Genomic DNA, 17,916 nt, shown 5'->3' with positions numbered 1-17,916 from the left:
GGGGATTATCCAGGCAAGAATACTGGAGTGGGTTGCCACACCCTCCTCCAGGGGATCTTTCCAAACCAGGGATCAAGCGCATATCTATTACATCTCCTGCATTGGCAGGTGGGTTCTTTACCACTAGCACCACCTGGGAAGCCCAAGATGGTTGTATACCAAGGCACTATATAATTTAATAATACTTAATCCTTGACTGGGGCTTCCCTGGTGTCTCAAATGGTAAAGGACCCACCTGCAATGCAGGAGACCTGGGTTCCATCCCTGGGTCACAAAAATCCCCTGGAGAAGGGAATGGCAACTCACCCCAGTATTCTTGCCTAGAGAATTCCATGGACAGAGGGACTTGGAGGGCTATAGTCCATGGGGTTACATAAAGTCAGACACAACTGAGGGACTAACACACACACACATTCTTTGATTAATAAAATTATCAAATAAGTCCACTGCTTTAAAATTCCATAGAGTACTTACAGTCAGATGTTTCTTTTTTGTCCAAAGACCTGATCATTGATTGACCTTGTGTTCCATCTGGTAATGCAGTGTAGAACTAAAGACAGACAGGGCTTTGCTGATGGCCCAGTTGTGAAGCCAATGCAGGAGACACGGGTTTGATCCCTGGTCCAAGAAGATTCCACATGCTGTGGAGCAACTAAGCCAGCACACCACAGCTACCGAGCTTGTGCTCTAGATCCCTGGAGCCACAGCTATTGACCCCATGCTCGGTGACAAGAGAAGACACTGCGATGAGAAGCCCTACCTCCACAACTAGATAGTAGCTCTCATTTGCGGCAACTAGAGAAAACCCCATGCAGCAAAGAAGACCCAGCACAGCAAAAAATAATTAAAAAAAAAAAAGACAGAGATAGTTTTGAATCTCAGCTCTACCTCATGGTTGATATGACTTACGGCATGTCCCTTACTCCACCTAAGCCTCAATTTCCTTTTTTTTTTCTTAATGAGGCATGATAATATTGTAAATTGCTTATGAAATTATATAGTGCTAGGGCATGATCGGCTTGCAGTGTTATCATACTTAATATTATTTTGCATTTTCAGTGTGAATTCAGAGATACCTCTCACAAAGGGCATTGTGGGAACTGCACTGGGCACAAAATTGGATTTTCTTTACAACCAGCAGCCTAATCAATCTTAATTCTTCTCCACTTTGGCCTGCATTCTTGGCTTCTCTAGTTCCCCCTCTCCTCCTTATTTCCTGCCTCTGATGTTGTCAGTGTTGGTCTCTCTCCATTGTTGAGTTTTGTCCCCTGTTGTGGCTACTTTGAAATGTCAGTCGTCTACTAGTGGGAACGCCTGACCAAGATTCACTAAGAAAGATGATTAGCTGCCTCATAAAAAGGGGGATTCAGAGCTCATTTCAGTGCTACTTTCTATCTGCTGGCTGTAGCTTTCTCATCCTTCCCCAAGAGATCAGTGATCACAACCCCTTTCTATCCACAGACTTTGCTAAGCCCTTATTCGTGTAAAGTCTGAATGTCCTTCAACCCTATTGAAGGATTTAACATGTGGCTATTTTACAGATCTTTTCTCATATGGACTAATGTAAACTGATGCACCATACCTTGGTATAGCATTGGAATTTCATCAGAGGTAACTAATCAGGAGATTCAGTTACTAAAATGAAAGAAATTATCCTTCAGATTGTAGGCTTTTAAAATTGGTGGATCATTGACAGCAAATATTAAATCAAACTTCTTATTTCGCAATTTTCTTCTGAAAGATCTCGAAATGTTTTTGGTTGACCTGTAAGCTATGTCATTGATGTCATCTCTGTTTCACACCACAGCCCAGCAGCCCTTGCTCCAGTGTATACACTCTCAGAGATCTGTGGCCTCCAGTCCATTTAACAGAGTGAGTAACATGCTTAGACTAACCCCATACCTGGCACAACAGCCCACTTGGCATAAAATACCAGCTCACGGAAACCAGAGTAAAAAGCTCATCCTCTTATAACTGACAAACCCCTGAGAGTCTCAAACTAAGCAATTCTTGGTCATAGCTTCTGACTGTTTTTGATCTTGAACATCAGGTTTTGCTGGTTCAAAGTATTTTCTGTGCTGAAGTGACCCTTAATTGTTCTATCACGTGTATTCCATAGAGTACAGGATTTCTGCTTTAGCCTTGTCATAATGATTAAGAACAAGAAGATTAAGCAAATGTATTAAAGATGAAAGCTATACAAAGTTTTCTTATTAAATTTTAGTAACATGACTAAATAAATAAATAAAACATTCCTGGACTTCCTTCATGGTCCAGGGGTTAAGAATCTGCCTTGCAACACAGGGGACACAGGTTTGATCCCCGGTCGGGGAACTAAGATCCAAATTCTGCAAGACAACGAAGCCCATGTGCCAGAGCTAGTGAGTCCTTGAGCCACAACTAGAGTCTCCACACCAGAGGGAAAGATCCTGTATGATACACCTAAGATTGGAGGCAGTCAAATAAAAATTTAAATAAATAAATATTAAAATATTCCTCTGGCATTAAAATATTCCTCACTGTTCTATTTTTATAAATTTAACATAAAATGGGATGAGAGTTTCCTTTTCAGCACAAGCCATAATTTTTTAATATTTATGTGTTTACTTTATATTTTGGTTATGGTAGGTCTTTATTGCTCTTTGGGGGCTTTTTCTAGTTGCAGAGAGTGGGGGCTATTCTCTAGTGTGTGGGCTTTTCATTGCAGTGACTTCTCTTGTTGCAGAGCTTGGGCTCTAGGCTCTTGGGCTCAGTAGTTGCAGCTTTCAGGGTTAGTTGCTCCATGGCATGTGGGATCTTCTCAGAGCAAGAATCAAACCCATGTCCCCTGCATTGGCAGGCAGATTCTTAACCACTGAATTACCAGGGAAGCCTACATGTCATAATTCACATGTCTATTGCTATGGTCATGTGCTTTTAGGGCTCTTTCTACTACAAGGGGCACAATTGGAGGCTGGTCTTTTAGAAAAAAGAAAGGAATACTTGTGATGATGAAAACTCATAAGTTTTCTATGGCAGGATAATCTAACCAAGACAGAAAGAAAAAAAATAAATGACATTCCCACTTTGTGGTAGACCGTTCTCAATGGGCAGTGTGCATCCACATTATGTATTAACCAGACCTCTTCAAAGCCGGAGGAGGAAATCAACCTTTGAGAAAAGTTGGTCTCCTTCTTCAGATGATCGTACTGTGATTCTAAGATTAATACTCCTTTTTCATCTTGTAAATGGATCTTTCATCTTTTTCAAGGGGTCACATTGACCAAAAGCTTTTTCTGTACATGTATAAATGACTAAAACAAAACTGAAAAAAAAAACTTTGATGAACTGTGCACAGTTCCTTGTCTTAAAATATATCTATAACTCTTGATCAATGGAGCAGTTCTTGGAGCTTCGGATGTTCCCTAGGTTATGATCTCCAGTTTGGCTTGAATAAAATTCTCTTTTCTTTCTCTTTAGCTTGATTGTTACTTGATTCTCTTTGACACTTGTTATCCTATACGTGAATTCCACCTGTTCTGGCAAAATCTAATCTCCCTTTGTGACTGGTTTCATGTCATTTGCATGGGTTTAGTGTAATATCAGCCTGCTACCAGTAGGCAGATTCATTTTTTGTGTATTGTCAAATGAGGCTGTTTTAAGTGTGTGGTTGTGCTTAGTCACGGAGTCGTGTCCAACTCTTTGTGACCCCAAGAACAGTAGCCCACCAGGCACCTCTGTCCATGGGATTCTCCAGGCAAGAATACCATTTCTTTCTCCATCTAAGTGTGTAAGACTGATCAATCCCATTGTTAATTCCTCAATTAAATGGATGCCAACTTATAGGTCTTCTTGGGTCACAGCCAGCTACACCGGATCCATTGTTGGTGCAGAGTACTTTTCTATGACATGGAAATAAAGCAATTGGAGTGATGACCTTTACAAAGTCAATTCCAAGAAGAACAGAAGGTGGAATGTGTGCACACCCATAGCACTTAGGACATGGGACATTAGAAAATGAGCAAGCATTAAATGAGCCAAAAGTCCCCCTAGCTGACAGAATGTGGACAAGCTTTATTTATTATTCATTTTGAATTACCATGTTTATCAGAATTGTTGGCTTAATGCATGATTTGCAATTAAGCAGAAGGTCCCCACTCCAGAAGGAGGACCAAGTAGCATCCTAGAAGGAGCTTTGCCAGAAATAAAATGGTATCTTGCTCACTCTCTGACTTTTACTCCTAGTTCTCAGTTTGGTTGGCCCCTAAATATAAGAAGGGATAGTGGTTATCCCACACACTGGGACCCTTCTGGTGAGCTTGATCCTATTCTACCTAAGTAAAACGCTGTATTTGGAGATTACCTTTGTTGTGAGTGCATGCTCAGCCACTCGGTCGTGTCCAACTCTTTGTGACCCCAAGGACTATAGCCCTCCAGGCTTCTCCTGTCCGTGGGATTCTCCAGGCAAGAATACGAGAAGGTTGCCATTTCCTTCTCTAGGGAGTCTTCCTGACCCAGCTTATCAAAACTGTGTCTCCAGCAGCTCCTGAATTGGCAGGCAGATTCTTTACCACAGAGCCACCTAGGAAGCCCTACCTTTGTGTGGACCCCTTTTATTTTTCATACATAGGGTGGTAGGCAAATATAGTGAAATATCATACAAAACTTTTGTTTTTCTTACTATTATTTTCTTCATATGATCCTTCCTCTGGTTGGTAAGAGGCATCTGTGTTGTCTTGAAGAGACAGACTGTTAGTGTTTCAGGTTGTTTTCTGCATCAGTCTTTGGTCTTTTCTCTGACTCTACAGACACTTTATCTTCTGCCTCTCTTTTCCTGAGATTTGTCTGTTATAGTGAATCTTCCTGAATATATGTACGCAGCAAAATTCCTAAATGTTTGTGTTTGCAGTTCTGTGCCAGTTCATTTATTAACTTAAAAGCTAATCCATTCCGACTGACATCATCTAATCTGGCTTGATTTAAATTTCAAGTCCTGGTGCTCAAAAGAGACAAATGAGCCTGCAGCTCAGATGTGTCCCAGCACAGATTCCCTGGAGAAGGCTGTGATAACCACCATCCCTTCTTTAAGTTAGGGGCCAACCTGACTGAAACTAGGAATAAGAGAGAGTGAGCAAGATACCCATTTTACTTCTGGCGAAGCTAATTTCTAGGATGCTGCTTGGTCCTCCTTATGGAGTGGAGACTTTCTGCTATCTCCCCACTGAAGTGGACGGACTCACCCACTCACCTACAGAGCTAACTAGAGGATCATAGGTTGTGAAGGCTCCAGATAAGCGGACAGCGTAAGGTAGACAGAGTGAATAGTAGGCTGGCCAGGTTGAGGGGGAGAGCCCAGGGTGTGGGTCCCTTAAGGGTTGTGGCTGACACCAACACCCACCCTTGCCCTGAGGCCAGTGGATGCAAGTCTCCCCTCAGCACTGGTTGTTTAGTAGCATATTGTCTAGCATGGACACATGATTGTGTTTTTTTGCAGTTTTTTTCCTTGTAGTTGATTTCTAGCCTCTCTGTCTCTCTCTTTATATATAAATATATAGTGGTGGGTGGTTTAGTTGCTAAATTGTGTCTGACTCTTGCGACCCCATGGACTGTAGCCCGCTAGGCTCTTCTGTCCATGGAATTTTCCAGGCAAGAAATTGGAGTGGGTTGCCATTTCCTTCTCCAGGGGATCTTCCCAACCCAGGGATTGAACCTGTGTCTCCTGCACTGTAGGCAGATCCTTTACTGCTGAGCCACCAGAGATTCCTGTAAATAATCACTTTGTTGTACACCAGAAAATAACACAACATTGTAAATCAACTATACTTCAATTTTAAAAGATGGTTAAAAAATAATAAGTTAACTAAATTAGTCTAGGAGGATTGAGTCCTATAAAGGTTTTCTTGTTTGTTTTTTTTTACTTAAAAAGTCATTTTACAAGTGAAAAAAATCAAGTTACACAATTGAATTCTAAAACCTTTGGTTAAAAGGAAATGCTACTCTCTGATAAGAATAAAAGTAAAGTAAGAATAGAATTTTTAAAATGTATAAAACTATCAAGTTATAAGTAAAAGTTCAAATAAATTTCCTTTCCTAAATAGCTTTATTGAGATAAAAGTCACAGGTTATACAATTCACCATTTAGAGTGTATAATTCATTGTTTTTAGTATATTACAGAGATCTGTTTTAGACTCTTTCTCACCCCTGTAAGAAACCACATCCCGTAGCCAGCGGCCCCTCCTCACCCTCTGCGACCTCCCTGAGGGATAGTGTCTACTCCTGCGTTTCAGCCCTGGGAGGATCACTCCATCTCCTACGCTGACCAGGCATCTCCGGGGGTGGTGCTGGCTCCCGGCCTGGGTCCTCCTGGGACTGTGTTGGAGGAAGCCGTGTGGGGGAGGCGCCCCAGCCGGTCCAGCTCCAGCTACCTCGGTGGAAGAGGCTTCATTTCAGGTCACTTCACCAGCCTGGCGCAATCTGACTGCCCTTTGGTGTGTGAGTCCCGGTGAGAACCTCCCTGTGGAGCCCCGTCAATCCACAGGACCAGAGAGGCAGTCACAGACTGCTCTTTGGGCCACTGAGCTTTGGGGGGCTTGCTGGCAGTGGTGGGCCCTTGAAATGCAGTGCAGAACAGAGCCCCTCACAGCCCCACCCCTAGCACCTGGAGTTGCCCTGGGTCCCTGACGCCCTCACCTCCCACACACGGTCAGCACCCAGCCCCAGTTCTTTCTTTTCTGGCTGTGCCGGTCTCCGCTGTAGCGCAGGCTTCTCCTGCTGCGGAGCACGCGCTCAGCGGCATGTGGGATCTTATTTCCTCCACCAGGGATCGAACCCACATCCCCGGCACTGGAAGGCCGGTTGTTAACCACTGGACCGCCAGGGAAGTCCTCCAGTCCTGGTTCTTGCAGCTGCCTGCTCCTCAGCGCCCACTGACGCCGAGGTTCGGCAGTGCCATCTCGTCCTGTCCCGCGTGGTGCCCGAGCTTTCTGAGACGCTGTCTGTCCCCTGACGGTTCTCGCGCCGGCTCTCCAGGCCCCACCCTCTCACCCACCCTCAAACCCAGGCGGAGCCTCTTCGCAGCCCATCCCCCTGCTCTGCCGGGACCTCCGTCCTGCCTCCCGCCACCTAGGGAACCCCACCTGGAGAACCCCAGTACTCCCTCCCGGCATCCCCACTGCTCCCCTAAAGGCTCTAGGTAGTCTGTGCACAGGTCTCTTCCCCGCAATAAGCCCAGAACTCCTTTCCGGGTGAGAAGGCAGATGCTGACCGGCTTCTTCCCAGAGCTGGGCATGGAGCCAAAGGTAAATGTCACTCAATGTTAATTGAATGAACACTGTGTTCACACCACCCACATGAGAACAAACATGGCCTGGAATCGGCAGCACCCCAGGCAGGCAGCTAGGGACCCTGAGGGTGAAAAAGGTGGACTCCAGGGACCCTGAGGGTGCTGGTGGGGAGGGCAGGGCGGCTGATCTGAAGCGGGGTGTCCCAGGTGACGGGCTGGGGGCTGGTCCTGAGTGGAGGCGGGCAGACCCGGGGAGGCAGCGGTTACTGGCCGGCGGCCGCCGTTGCAGAGGCTGCGGCTGGTTTCTGGCGTTCTTGTGTGCTGGTTTCTGGCGTTCTTGTGTGGGCCCGCGTTCTGCTTTCCTGAGTGCCCTGGCTCCCGGCCACTGTGCATCTGGTCTCTCCTGAACAAGGAAGAGACTTCTCCTGGAGAGCAGAGACGGGGACACGGTGGGAGCAGAGGAGGGGCTGGGGGCCGCTCCAGTGATTCTGAGCAGCTCTCTTGGGAGAGGCTCTGCTTCTGGGCTGGGCGTCTTTTCTGTGGCCACAGCCTGGCCAGTGTCACTTCCGCACAAAGGAGCAAGTGGGCCCCAAGATTTAAAGGTAGGATCGCTGTGAACTTGATCCATTATCAGCTGGCTACCAGAGGGCATTTTTCCCACAGGAAATGCCCAGTCTCACATGGTGATTGGCGAGTCTTACTCTTCTGTGTGTGAATGTGCCAGGCGACCTGCCTGCGACCCCTCATCTGGGCTGCATCTTTGGGTCACCTTTCTCATGGGCACCAGAGGCTAGGCTGCCTCCCTGTGCAGAGACTGAAACAAGCAGCGTGGGTATGGCTCCGGCACAAGGGGTTTATGCTGTAAATACAGTAACTGTAGTTTGATCATATAATTTAAATTATTCAGATTTGTAAGGTTTTGGGCAAGGTTTGGCATCAGGCTTTTATTGGGCAGATTGAGATATCATGGAATCATACCTGATGTTGGTGTTTGGAAGGCAAACCTGTGCAAAGATGCCTGATTTGAGAGATGTATAAACGAATATTCAAGAAAACAGATTCTCTGCAAAGAATATTTCAAAATAACTAGAGGCAGCAAATATGAGATAACTATGCCTCCAGGGCCCTGAGTTTAATCCTGGTAAAATACATACAATATAGAATTTACCATATTAACCATTTTTAGGTGCACAGTTTAGAGCGATTAAGTGCATTTTCATTGTTGTGCAACCTTCCCCCCATCTCTCTCCAGGACTCCTTCATCTTCCCAAAGGGAAACACTCTCCCCATAAAATAATAACCCCTCTGCTAGATCCCTCTCTGCAGATGTGACTCCTCTCCTAGGGCGGATCATAAAGGTAGATCATACAGAATTTGTCCCTTGGTGTCTGTCTTATTTCACTGAGTGTGATGTCCTCCAGGTTATTCTATGTTGTAGCCGGCATCAGAGTCTCCATGCTTTTTAAGGAGAGTAATATTCTATTATGTGGACAGACCTCATTTTGTTTGCCCATCATCCACTGATGGACCAACCCTTGGGCAGCTCCCCTGTCTTGGTTGTTGTGAGTGATAGGCTGTGAGCACAGGTGGACTGTGACCCTCCATGAACTAGGCTTTCTTGAGGGTGGGGGGGAGCAGTGCCCAGTGCTTCTGTGTTGTGGGGACTGTTTGATTGGCCAGGCACAACGTACCCAATTTTGTAAACTGGGCCTGCATACTTTTCATGGGTCTAAGAAAAAATATGAGACCAGAAAAAAATTTTCCCCTGGTTTAAAATACAAAAGGAACACTATAGGGTTTCCCCCATGGTCAGTGGTTAAGTCTTTGCCCTCCAATGCAGGGGGCATGGGTTTGATCCCTGGTTGGGGAACTAAGATCCCACATGCCATGCCAAGTAGTATGACCGAAATTTTTTAAAAATAAAATAAAGTATGTTTCAGTTTAGTTCAGTCGCTCAGTCGTGTCCGACTCTTTGCAACCCCATGGACTGCAGCACGCCAGGCCTCCCTGTACATCACCATCACCAACTCACGTCCATTGAGTCGGTGATGCCATCCGACCATCTCATCCTCTGTCGTCCCCTTCTCCTCCTGCCCTCAATCTTTCCCAGCATCAGGGTCTTTTAAAATGAGTCAGTTCTTCACATCAGGTGGCCAAAGTATTGGAGTTTCAGCTTCAGCATCAGTCCTTCCAATGCATATTCAGGACTGATTTCCTTTAGGATGGACTGGTTGGATCTCCTTGCAGTCCAAGGAATTATCAAGAGTCTCCTCCAACACCACAGTTCAAAAACATCAATTCTTCGGTGTTCAGCTTTCTTTATAGTCCAACTCTCACATCCATACATGACTACTGGAAAAACCATAGCCTTGACTAGACAGACCTTTGTGGACAAAGTAATGTCTCTGCTTTTTAATATGCTATCTAGGTTGGTCATAACTTTTCTTCCAAGGAGCAAGTGTCTTTTGATTTCATGGCTGCAGTCACCATCTGCAGTGATTTTGGAGCCCAAGAAAATAAAGTCTGTCACTATTTCCATTGCTTCCCCATGTATTTGCCATGAAGTGATAAGACCAGATGCCATGATCTTAGTTTACTGACTGTGGAGACTTGAGCCAAATTTTCACTCTCTTCTTTCACTTTCATCAAGAAGCTCTTTAGTTCTTCTTTGCTTTCTGCCATAAGGGTAGTGTCATCTGAGGTTATTGATATTTCTCCTAGCAATCTTGATTCCAGCTTGGGCTTCATCTAGCCCAGCATTTCTCATGATGTACTCTGCATATAAGTTAAATAAGCAGGGTGACAATATACAGCCTTGACATACTCCTTTGCCGATTTGGAACCAGTCTCTTGTTCCATGCCCAGTTCTACTTTGGAACTTCCCAGGTGTTCCAGTGGCTAAGACTCCTCACTCCCAATGCTGGGGGCCTGGGTTCGATCCCTGGTCAGGGAACCAGGTCCCACATGCAGCAACTGAGAAACTGTGCAGCCAAACAAATCAATAAAATAATAATAAAAGAATTTGTTTAGAAAAATCTTCTCCATAATATAAAAAAAAGAACACTGCAGGTTTGAAATGTTAAAATGTTCAAGTTGTGATTGAAATTTAGCTCTTATTCAGTTTGGAAATAATGATTGTATTTTATACATTTGACATGGGAGGGAAACAGAGTGTACAAAGTTCAAACAGTGATTGTGGGGCTGCCATTTATCTTGGAACATGTTTATAGGACTCAACTGTCTGGTGTCATTTTCCTCAAATCATGTGATGTGTGTGCAGCATCCGAGACCTTTGACCTGCCGTGAAGGAAACGGAGTTCTTGCACCCTTTCTGCCGAAGGCCCTCACAGATCAGCAGGAAGGCAGAAGGGTGGTGGTCAGCTGCAGGGAGGAGGCTGCAGTCAGGGACGAGGGGCAGCTGATCCAGAGCTTTCCCAGCATGTGGGCTGGTCCATCCCTGCACCAGACCTGAAGACAGGTGGTGGGCAGACACTGACGGCTGGAAAGATCGGCTCCAGTGCACGCAAGGGGAGGATGTCGGTGAGGGAGGTGGGGCGACTGACTAGACGTGGGGTGTTGTTATGGCCTGAACTGTGTCCTCCCAAATCCTACCCCAGGACCTCAGGATGTGACTGTCTGTGGAGACAGGACCTTTAAAGAGGTGACTGAGGTAGAATGAGGTCTAAAGGGTGGGCCCTCATCCCATAGGACTGGTGTCCTTATAAGAGGAGATCAGAACACACTTACACAGTGATGGCCATGTGGGGACATGGGGAGGAGATGCCAAGGAGAGAGGCCTCAGAGGGAACCAGCCCTGCCCACACCTTGATCTGGGCCTGTCAGCCTTCAGGATGCCAGACCATCCTTGTCTGTGGTGTTTGTTACACAGCCTAGCAGACTGATATGGGCGTCCCGTGTGATGGGTTAGGGGGCACATTTGGCTTCTCAGGCTGGTCCTGAGTTGGTAGAGGGGCACAACCACGGTGGACATCTGGGGTCACTGAGAGGTTTGACCGGCTCCCCTGACTGGCTGCTCTAGGCTGTGGGTCTGTCTGTAGGTTCAGTCTCCCAGGACCAGGAACTGTGTCTTGGGTTCCATCATGGAAACACTTATCTTCTTCCCAAGGGCCACTTTGGAGTAGAGGGTCAGGAGTCTGGGTGGGAAGACTGGGAGGTGCATGGGTTCCCAGTGAGGCCCCAGAGCTCAGAACAGCCTGCTCACACCTGCAGAGCCGCAGTGAGGTGCTAGGAGACCTGCACACACCCCTGGACATCTGTCAACATGTAGGATGCTCATGTGATAAAGGTGTGTCCCAGCCTTACAGGTGCTTTTCTTTTTTTCTGAGGGGAAGAGTTTAGAACGCTGTTGTCACATGTTGAAATAGACTTTGAAGGTGCTTTTTTTTTAAAAAAAAAATCATTTATTTGTTAGGTCTTTGTTGTGCTTCACAGAATCTCTAGTTGTGGTGCACGGGCTCCGTAGTTGCTGGGCAAGGGCTTAGTTGCCCCTCTGCATACGGGATCTTAGTTCCCCAACCAGGGATCACACACATCCCCTGCATTGCAAGGTGAATTCTTAGCTCCTGAACCACTGGGGAAATCCTTGACTTGCTTTTTTAAAGGCAGGATTTAAAAGAGAAATGGTATCGTTGTCACTAAGACCAGCCTCCTCTGGTCTCTTTTTTCTTCATCTTTATCACTTTTCAGTGACAAATAGCTCCAAACAGGGCTCTGAGTTCATGCTATTGTGTCTCTTCTGAAGCAATGAGCAAAGCTTCTGAGTGACATGCATATGCTTTTTGTGGCTCATGAGCGATGGTTTACTGCCAATACATTTAAATCTAAAATTACCGAAAACCAAAACTCAGGGCAGTGACGCATCCTGTGACTTATTTTTTATATGATTTTTATTTGTTTATTTATTTTTGGCTGGACTAGGTCTTTGTTACTGTGTGGCCTCTTCTCTAGTTGCGGTGAGCGGGGGCTACTTTCTAGTTGCTGCCAGTGGGGGCTACTCTTTGTGGAAGTGTGTGGTCTTCTTATTGAAGTGACTTCTCTTATTGTGGAGCACGGGCTCTAGGCCCTTGGGCTTCAGTAGTTGCAACATGTAGCCTCAATAGTTGTGGTGCACGTAGTTTCAGTAGTTGGTCTGAGGCATGTAGGATCTTCCTGGGCCAAGGATCGAATTTGAGTCTCCTGCATTGGCAGGTGAATTCTTTACCACTGAGCTACCAGGTAAGCCCTGATTTGTTATTTCCATTGACAAAAACATATAAATGAGGCTAAACACCTTTTGCCTTTCTGAGATGTTTTGTGTTGCACAGTTCTGTCCTTACGGGAGGCACAGGGTTATTTCTCAGTATTTGTATGGGGCCAAAAGAATCTGTGCTGACAGTAATGGCTCCGGAGTAAATACCAGCCTCGCTCGTTTGGATCAGGTGCCCCTGTGTGAGGTGAGAGGAGCAGGAAAAAAGCCAGACCCCTGCCCGCCCACCCCCACATCCCCAGTGCTGTCCCACTCCCCACCAACACCACTGCCCAAAACTTAACTTTCCTGATCGGCTTGTCTGGGTGGGAAGGAACCACTCCCCCTCACGCACCACCGCCCCCGTCTGTGCTCCTCCCCAGTTCTGTTCTCCCAAAGGCTCTGAATTCCTAGCATGGGGCCCAGACGAGGCAGCCAGATGGGGGAGGCCGAGGATGGGGAGGATTCAACCTGGAGAGCTGGGCGTGTTCCTGGGCTTGGAGCCTCAACATTTCAGGGAGTATAAAAAGCAGATTTCCACTGTGCTTTGGAAGGCAGATGACATCGTGACTTCACGGAATCATCTGAAAACCATCGGTTGAAAGGGAGCCCACCCCTCACTTCACAGAGAGGGAAACCAGACCCCCCAAAGACCCAGTGGTCTCCCCAAGGCCCCACAACAAATAGAGTGACCTGGGAGAGTCTGGGGGGGCCGCTGTGGTCCCTGAGGACACTGTTCCTGTCACATCACAGGGTCCTGAGCTGCAGACCACAGGGCCAGTGACAAGGTGGGGCTGAAAGACAGCCAGGAGAGATTGTGGAACATGGGATGGAGGCAGGGAGGGGAGCAGGGGACTCGGCAGCATGGGGAACCCCTCCCCGCTCACCCCCGACCTTCCCAGGGCTTCTGGGCTTCTCCCCTGTGCTCGGCAGAACTCGGAAGGACTCGGAAGGACTCGGCAGAACTCGGCAGAACTCGGAAGGACGGTGTTCGGATCACTTCCGCTCCCCGCGGGGCTCTGTGCAAGTGGCTCTGCTGATGGGCCCCGGCTGTGGTGGATAACAGAATATTCTAGATCAGTGACCCCCCAACCTTTTTGGCACCAGAGATCAGTTTCATGGAAGACAGTTTTTCCAGGGCTGGGGGGTGGGGATGGTTTCAGGATGATTCTCATAAGAAGCACCCAACCTAGATCCCCCGCATGCGAGTTCACAGAAGGGTTGGCGCTCCTGTGTGAATCCAATCCCGCCGCTGAGCTGACAGGAGACGGAGCTGAGGCTACGGTAAAGTGAGCATGTGAGCGACGGGGAGCGGCTGTAGCTACAGATGAAGCGTCCCTGCTCAGTTGCCGTCTCCCCCTGCTGTGCAGCCTGGTTCCTGACAGCCCCAGGGATTGAGGACTCCTGTTCTAGATGGAGCTGGTGGTTACACAACATTAAAAATGCTTGAAATGCCACTGAATTGTCCACTTCCGAGTGGCTAATTTTATGCTGTTTGAATATCATCTCCATTGAAAAAAAAATTAGGACTAAATTGGAAACCAAATTGCTGGCTCTATGAACAGCCAGGAAACCAACACATAGCCCCAGTGGGTCGGAGCAGCTCAGGCTGGGAGTCTGGAGGGCCTCTGCAGAGGGACTTGGAGGCGCGGGAGGAAGCAGGCTGCAGAGGGTAGACCCCCTGGGCACACACTGACCTCAGAGACATTCTCCGCTGAAGCAAAAAAGGGCTTGATCCTTCTCCAGAGAAAAGTACTGTTGAAAATCTATTTTCCACTCAGTAATAAAGAGAAATTTGCTACCAAGCCCTAAAGAGACACGGAGGGCCCTCAGGTGTGTATCAGGAAGGGGAAAAGTCTCCTGAAAGGCCACACAGTGCACAATTCAACCCCGGGATGCTCTGGAAAAGGCACAGCCGTGGGGACAGTAAAGGGGTGGGGTGGGCGGTGCCAGGGGTGGGGGGTGAACAGGCAGAGCGCAGAGGGTTCTCCAGGCAGTGAGATGACCCTGTATGATCCTCAATCACAGGTACACATCATACATTTGTCCAAACCCATGGCAGGTACAACACCAAGACTGAGCCCTCATGAGAGTCGGCTTAAGTTTACAATAATGTGTCAGTGTCGGCTGATGAGTCGCAGCAAATGCATCCAACTAAGAAGTTAACAATGGAGGCGGAGGTGGGGGGGTGGGCCAAGGACGGGAATTCTCTGCACATCCTACACGATTTTGTAAACAAAGCCCTTCTAAGAAAATCACATCTATTCATTATTTTTTTTAACATCCTGCCGTTTTGCCCCTACTACTGTTTGTTTATATATTTGGCTGCATCAGTTCTCACTATGGCACATGGAATCTTTTTTTTCTTTGTGGCTCGAGGGCTTCTTTCCAGTTGTGTCTTGTGGACTCCAGAGCTAGTGAGCTTATTTGCTGCACTGGCTGTGGGATCTTGGCGTCTCAGTGGTAGAGAGTCTTCCTGCCAATCCAGGAGACATGGGTTCAATCCCTGAGTTGGGAAGATCCCCTGGAGGAGGGTATGGCAACCCACTCCAGTGTTCTTGCCTGGAGAATCCCATGGAGAGAGGAGCCTGGTGGGCTGCAGTCCATGGGGTCTCAAAGAGTCAGACACGACTGAAGTGATTGAGCTCACAGCACACACTTGGATCATAGTTTCCTGGCCAGGGATCGAACCCATACCCCCTGCATTGCAAGCTGGATTCTTAACCACTGGACAGCCAGGGAAGTCCCTGTCTATTCATTTTTGAAAATCCATGTTGATGGAGAAGGATTGGGAAGGCAGGAGGGAGGGGAGGGGGAGCCTCGTGGGCAGGCATCCATGCCCTCTGGCACCAACAGGTCGAGCGATGGCCAGAGCTGGGCGTCTGCTGCTGCTACTACTGTGCTTGCTACCCGTGGCCCCGGTGCTGACAATCAAGAAGTACCAGCAGGTGTCCCATAAGGTAAGCGCCACGTCCCTGTCTCTGTAGGGCCCAGGGCTAACTCTCGCCAGACCCACCCCAGGGCACCTGGGCTCCCAGCCCCCTTTCCTGCCAGGTGCTTTGCGCTTTCTCTCCTGCCCCACCCCCACTTCATGAATGCATCTGCCTCCCAAGGCTCTCAGGTCCCCAGGATGACTGACTCCTGGTGTACACCCAGATCCCCGATGCCAGGTCCCAAGTTGAGGGACCCCGCACGGGATTGGGGAGTGTGTGCAGAAGAGACAGTATGGGAGGAGGTGGGGCAGGGAGTGGTCTGGTAGGGTGATGTGACCAGCTTGTGTGCGTCGTGGAGCGACAGCAAAGACAACACAGTCTGTCAGTCCTAGGGGCCGTGTGTCAACCCCTGATCCCCACGTCCTGCCTGGTCCGAGGTGCCCCTGTGCAGGACACAGGAGGGAGGGTACCGCGCTGTGTGGCCGCTGCTTCCCAGATGCAGCTCCCGCCTCTGTCCCTCCCGCTCACCCGCTGGGTTTCTGGCCTCCAGTTCATGAGCCCAGATGGTTTTTATCTCAGCCAAGAAGAGGTAAAATTACCCAATAGTAAACCCGCAATGACATCTCTTTGCAGCCTCCAGTAATTTTGCATTTGTAAAGGAGTTTCCAGACGTTGAGAACCAAGTCAAGGGCCCCTCCTCGCAGGAGGTGGGCAGGCAGCAGGACTGGGCTTCCGCTCCAACTCCTAGTTGGCTGTGTGACCTGGGCAAGTGGCTTACCCTCTCTGAGCCGTGACATCTCACCTATAAAATGTGAGAGCACGTGGAGGAGGCCAGGTGAGCTTCTTCTGCTCACCAGCACCCTTCATCCTTTGGGCCTGGCTCCCTTAGCCTTCCGGAACAGTGTTGGGCAGGCGAGCTAAGTTTGCCGGGCTGGACAACAGTCTTGCAGGAACACTGGGTCTGTGGGGGCGCACGTAAAGGAGCCCCACCTTTGCAGAGCATCGGAGAGCCCTGTGAGATGCACAGTGAGTGCCAGAGCGACTGCTGTGTCACCAACAGCCTGAACCCTCAGAAGTTCTGCACCGCCCAGACCGCGTTCCAACAGTGCCTGTCCTGGAAGAAGGTGTGTCCTGCCCGGGCGGGTGAGAGGTGGGGGGCAAGGGGCTGGGGAGGGCAGCCCCTGAAAGGAGGGCCGGGGGCCTGGCAGAAAGGACCGCTCTTCTTTTGCTGCAGCCAAATGGGTACACCTGCAAGGGCCACTTGGAGTGCCAGAGCAAGTGCTGTGCCAGCAGCGACTACGGGGTGAACATGTACTGCAAAGCCAAGACCATCTTCCTGCAGTGCCTGCCCTGGCGCAAGGTGAGGCCAGGGGCCACGGGGCTCGAGGGGGGTGCCCGCCAGCTCTGACCTCTGACCTCTGTCCCCAGCCCAACTGGGACTACTGCGACTACCACAGAGAGTGTCGCAGCAAGTGCTGCATCCGGCTGAACGAGCTCAGCCCCAGCCGCTGCGTCCCCCAGAGCGGCATCCTGCTCCAGTGCCTGCCCTGGGTGAGTCCTGGAACCCAGTCCGGCCCACCTGGGGGGCTCAATCCCACGACTGGCCTGAGGGCAGGCGGGCAGTGACCTGGAAGGCGGTGTGTCCATGTGTGTGGCTGGGCGTCCCCTCCAGGAGAGGCCGCCAGTTGTTTCTGCCAGTTGACCTCCTGTTGCTGCATCTTGCAGCGGGAGCGCGGCTGAGGCATCGGAAAAGGACACAGGCTGTGGGCAGTGGGTTCTCAGGCCCACCGGGGTGGCAGCAGGGCTGGTGAAGGGCCAGCACGGGGGTAGGTGGTGGGCCCGCAAGACCCGGCAGCACCGGGGCCTGACTCCTGTGGGGCTGGACCCCCGGCTGGACGAAGGGGAGGGCCCCCTCTCAGGAGTTGCCTCCTCTTCCCTCCCTCCCATCTCCACTGGAGACTTTCACTGGCTGAACTGGAAACCCAGAAGGAAAGGGTTCAGTGAGGCAGCCCGCAGAGGTCAGCCCCCAGAACACAGAACCTGAAGACACCGTGGAGAACAGTTGGGGGCAGAGAGGGGTGGGGGCACAGTGATGAGGTTGGAGAGGATGCTCTGGTGTTTGAGCTTGGATGCCGGGATCCAGGACTACAGTCTGATTATAAAGGTGTGTCTGAGCCCAGAGGTTGAGAACCAGACCTTTCTGAGCATCCTCACCTGCTGGCCGTGGTCCATCAGCACCCAGAACAACAGTGGGTGCAGCAGGTGCCACAACAGTGAGTCCACGGGTGTCCCCAGGGTGTCCAAGCGACCCAGGCAGCACCATCAGTGGCTTCGCCCGGAGGTGCAGACTGTCAGTGCCGAGGAGAGTGTCTGGCCATTATCCAACGGGCCCTGGAGGCCAACTCCTTTCTGCCTCGTGGGCTGTGTCTCCCTGTGTGTTTCCTAATTGTGCTGTGTCTTCCAGTGACGTGGGCCC

General features: G+C 49.3%; 2 protein-coding genes across 2 annotated transcripts in view; one reads left to right on the top strand and one right to left on the bottom strand.

Moving 5' to 3' along the window:
- FBRSL1 (fibrosin like 1) overlaps positions 1–17,916 on the bottom strand; it is a 412,476-nt gene that overhangs the window by 299,714 nt on the left and 94,846 nt on the right. The window lies entirely within an intron of this gene.
- LRCOL1 (leucine rich colipase like 1) lies at positions 15,372–17,180 on the top strand. Its single transcript, XM_065903795.1, has 5 exons — positions 15,372–15,467; positions 16,439–16,564; positions 16,675–16,800; positions 16,869–16,991; positions 17,166–17,180. Exons 1-5 carry the CDS (start codon positions 15,372–15,374, stop codon positions 17,178–17,180), a joined length of 486 nt encoding a protein of 161 aa, XP_065759867.1.

Source organism: Muntiacus reevesi, chromosome 13 (assembly GCF_963930625.1).
Source record: "Muntiacus reevesi chromosome 13, mMunRee1.1, whole genome shotgun sequence".
Taxonomy (NCBI): domain Eukaryota; kingdom Metazoa; phylum Chordata; class Mammalia; order Artiodactyla; family Cervidae; genus Muntiacus; species Muntiacus reevesi.
The sequence above is the reverse complement of the archived record's forward strand: the minus strand, read 5'-3'. Positions and strand labels throughout refer to the sequence as shown.

Bases quoted from the DNA above. Each gene is read 5' to 3' on its own strand.
- LRCOL1 (XM_065903795.1), top strand. From the start codon at position 15,372: ATGGCCAGAGCTGGGCGTCTGCTGCTGCTACTACTGTGCTTGCTACCC. The intron at 16,565-16,674 runs GTGTGTCCTGCC...CTTTTGCTGCAG, and splicing joins AGTGCCTGTCCTGGAAGAAG to CCAAATGGGTACACCTGCAA. The intron at 16,801-16,868 runs GTGAGGCCAGGG...CTCTGTCCCCAG, and splicing joins AGTGCCTGCCCTGGCGCAAG to CCCAACTGGGACTACTGCGA.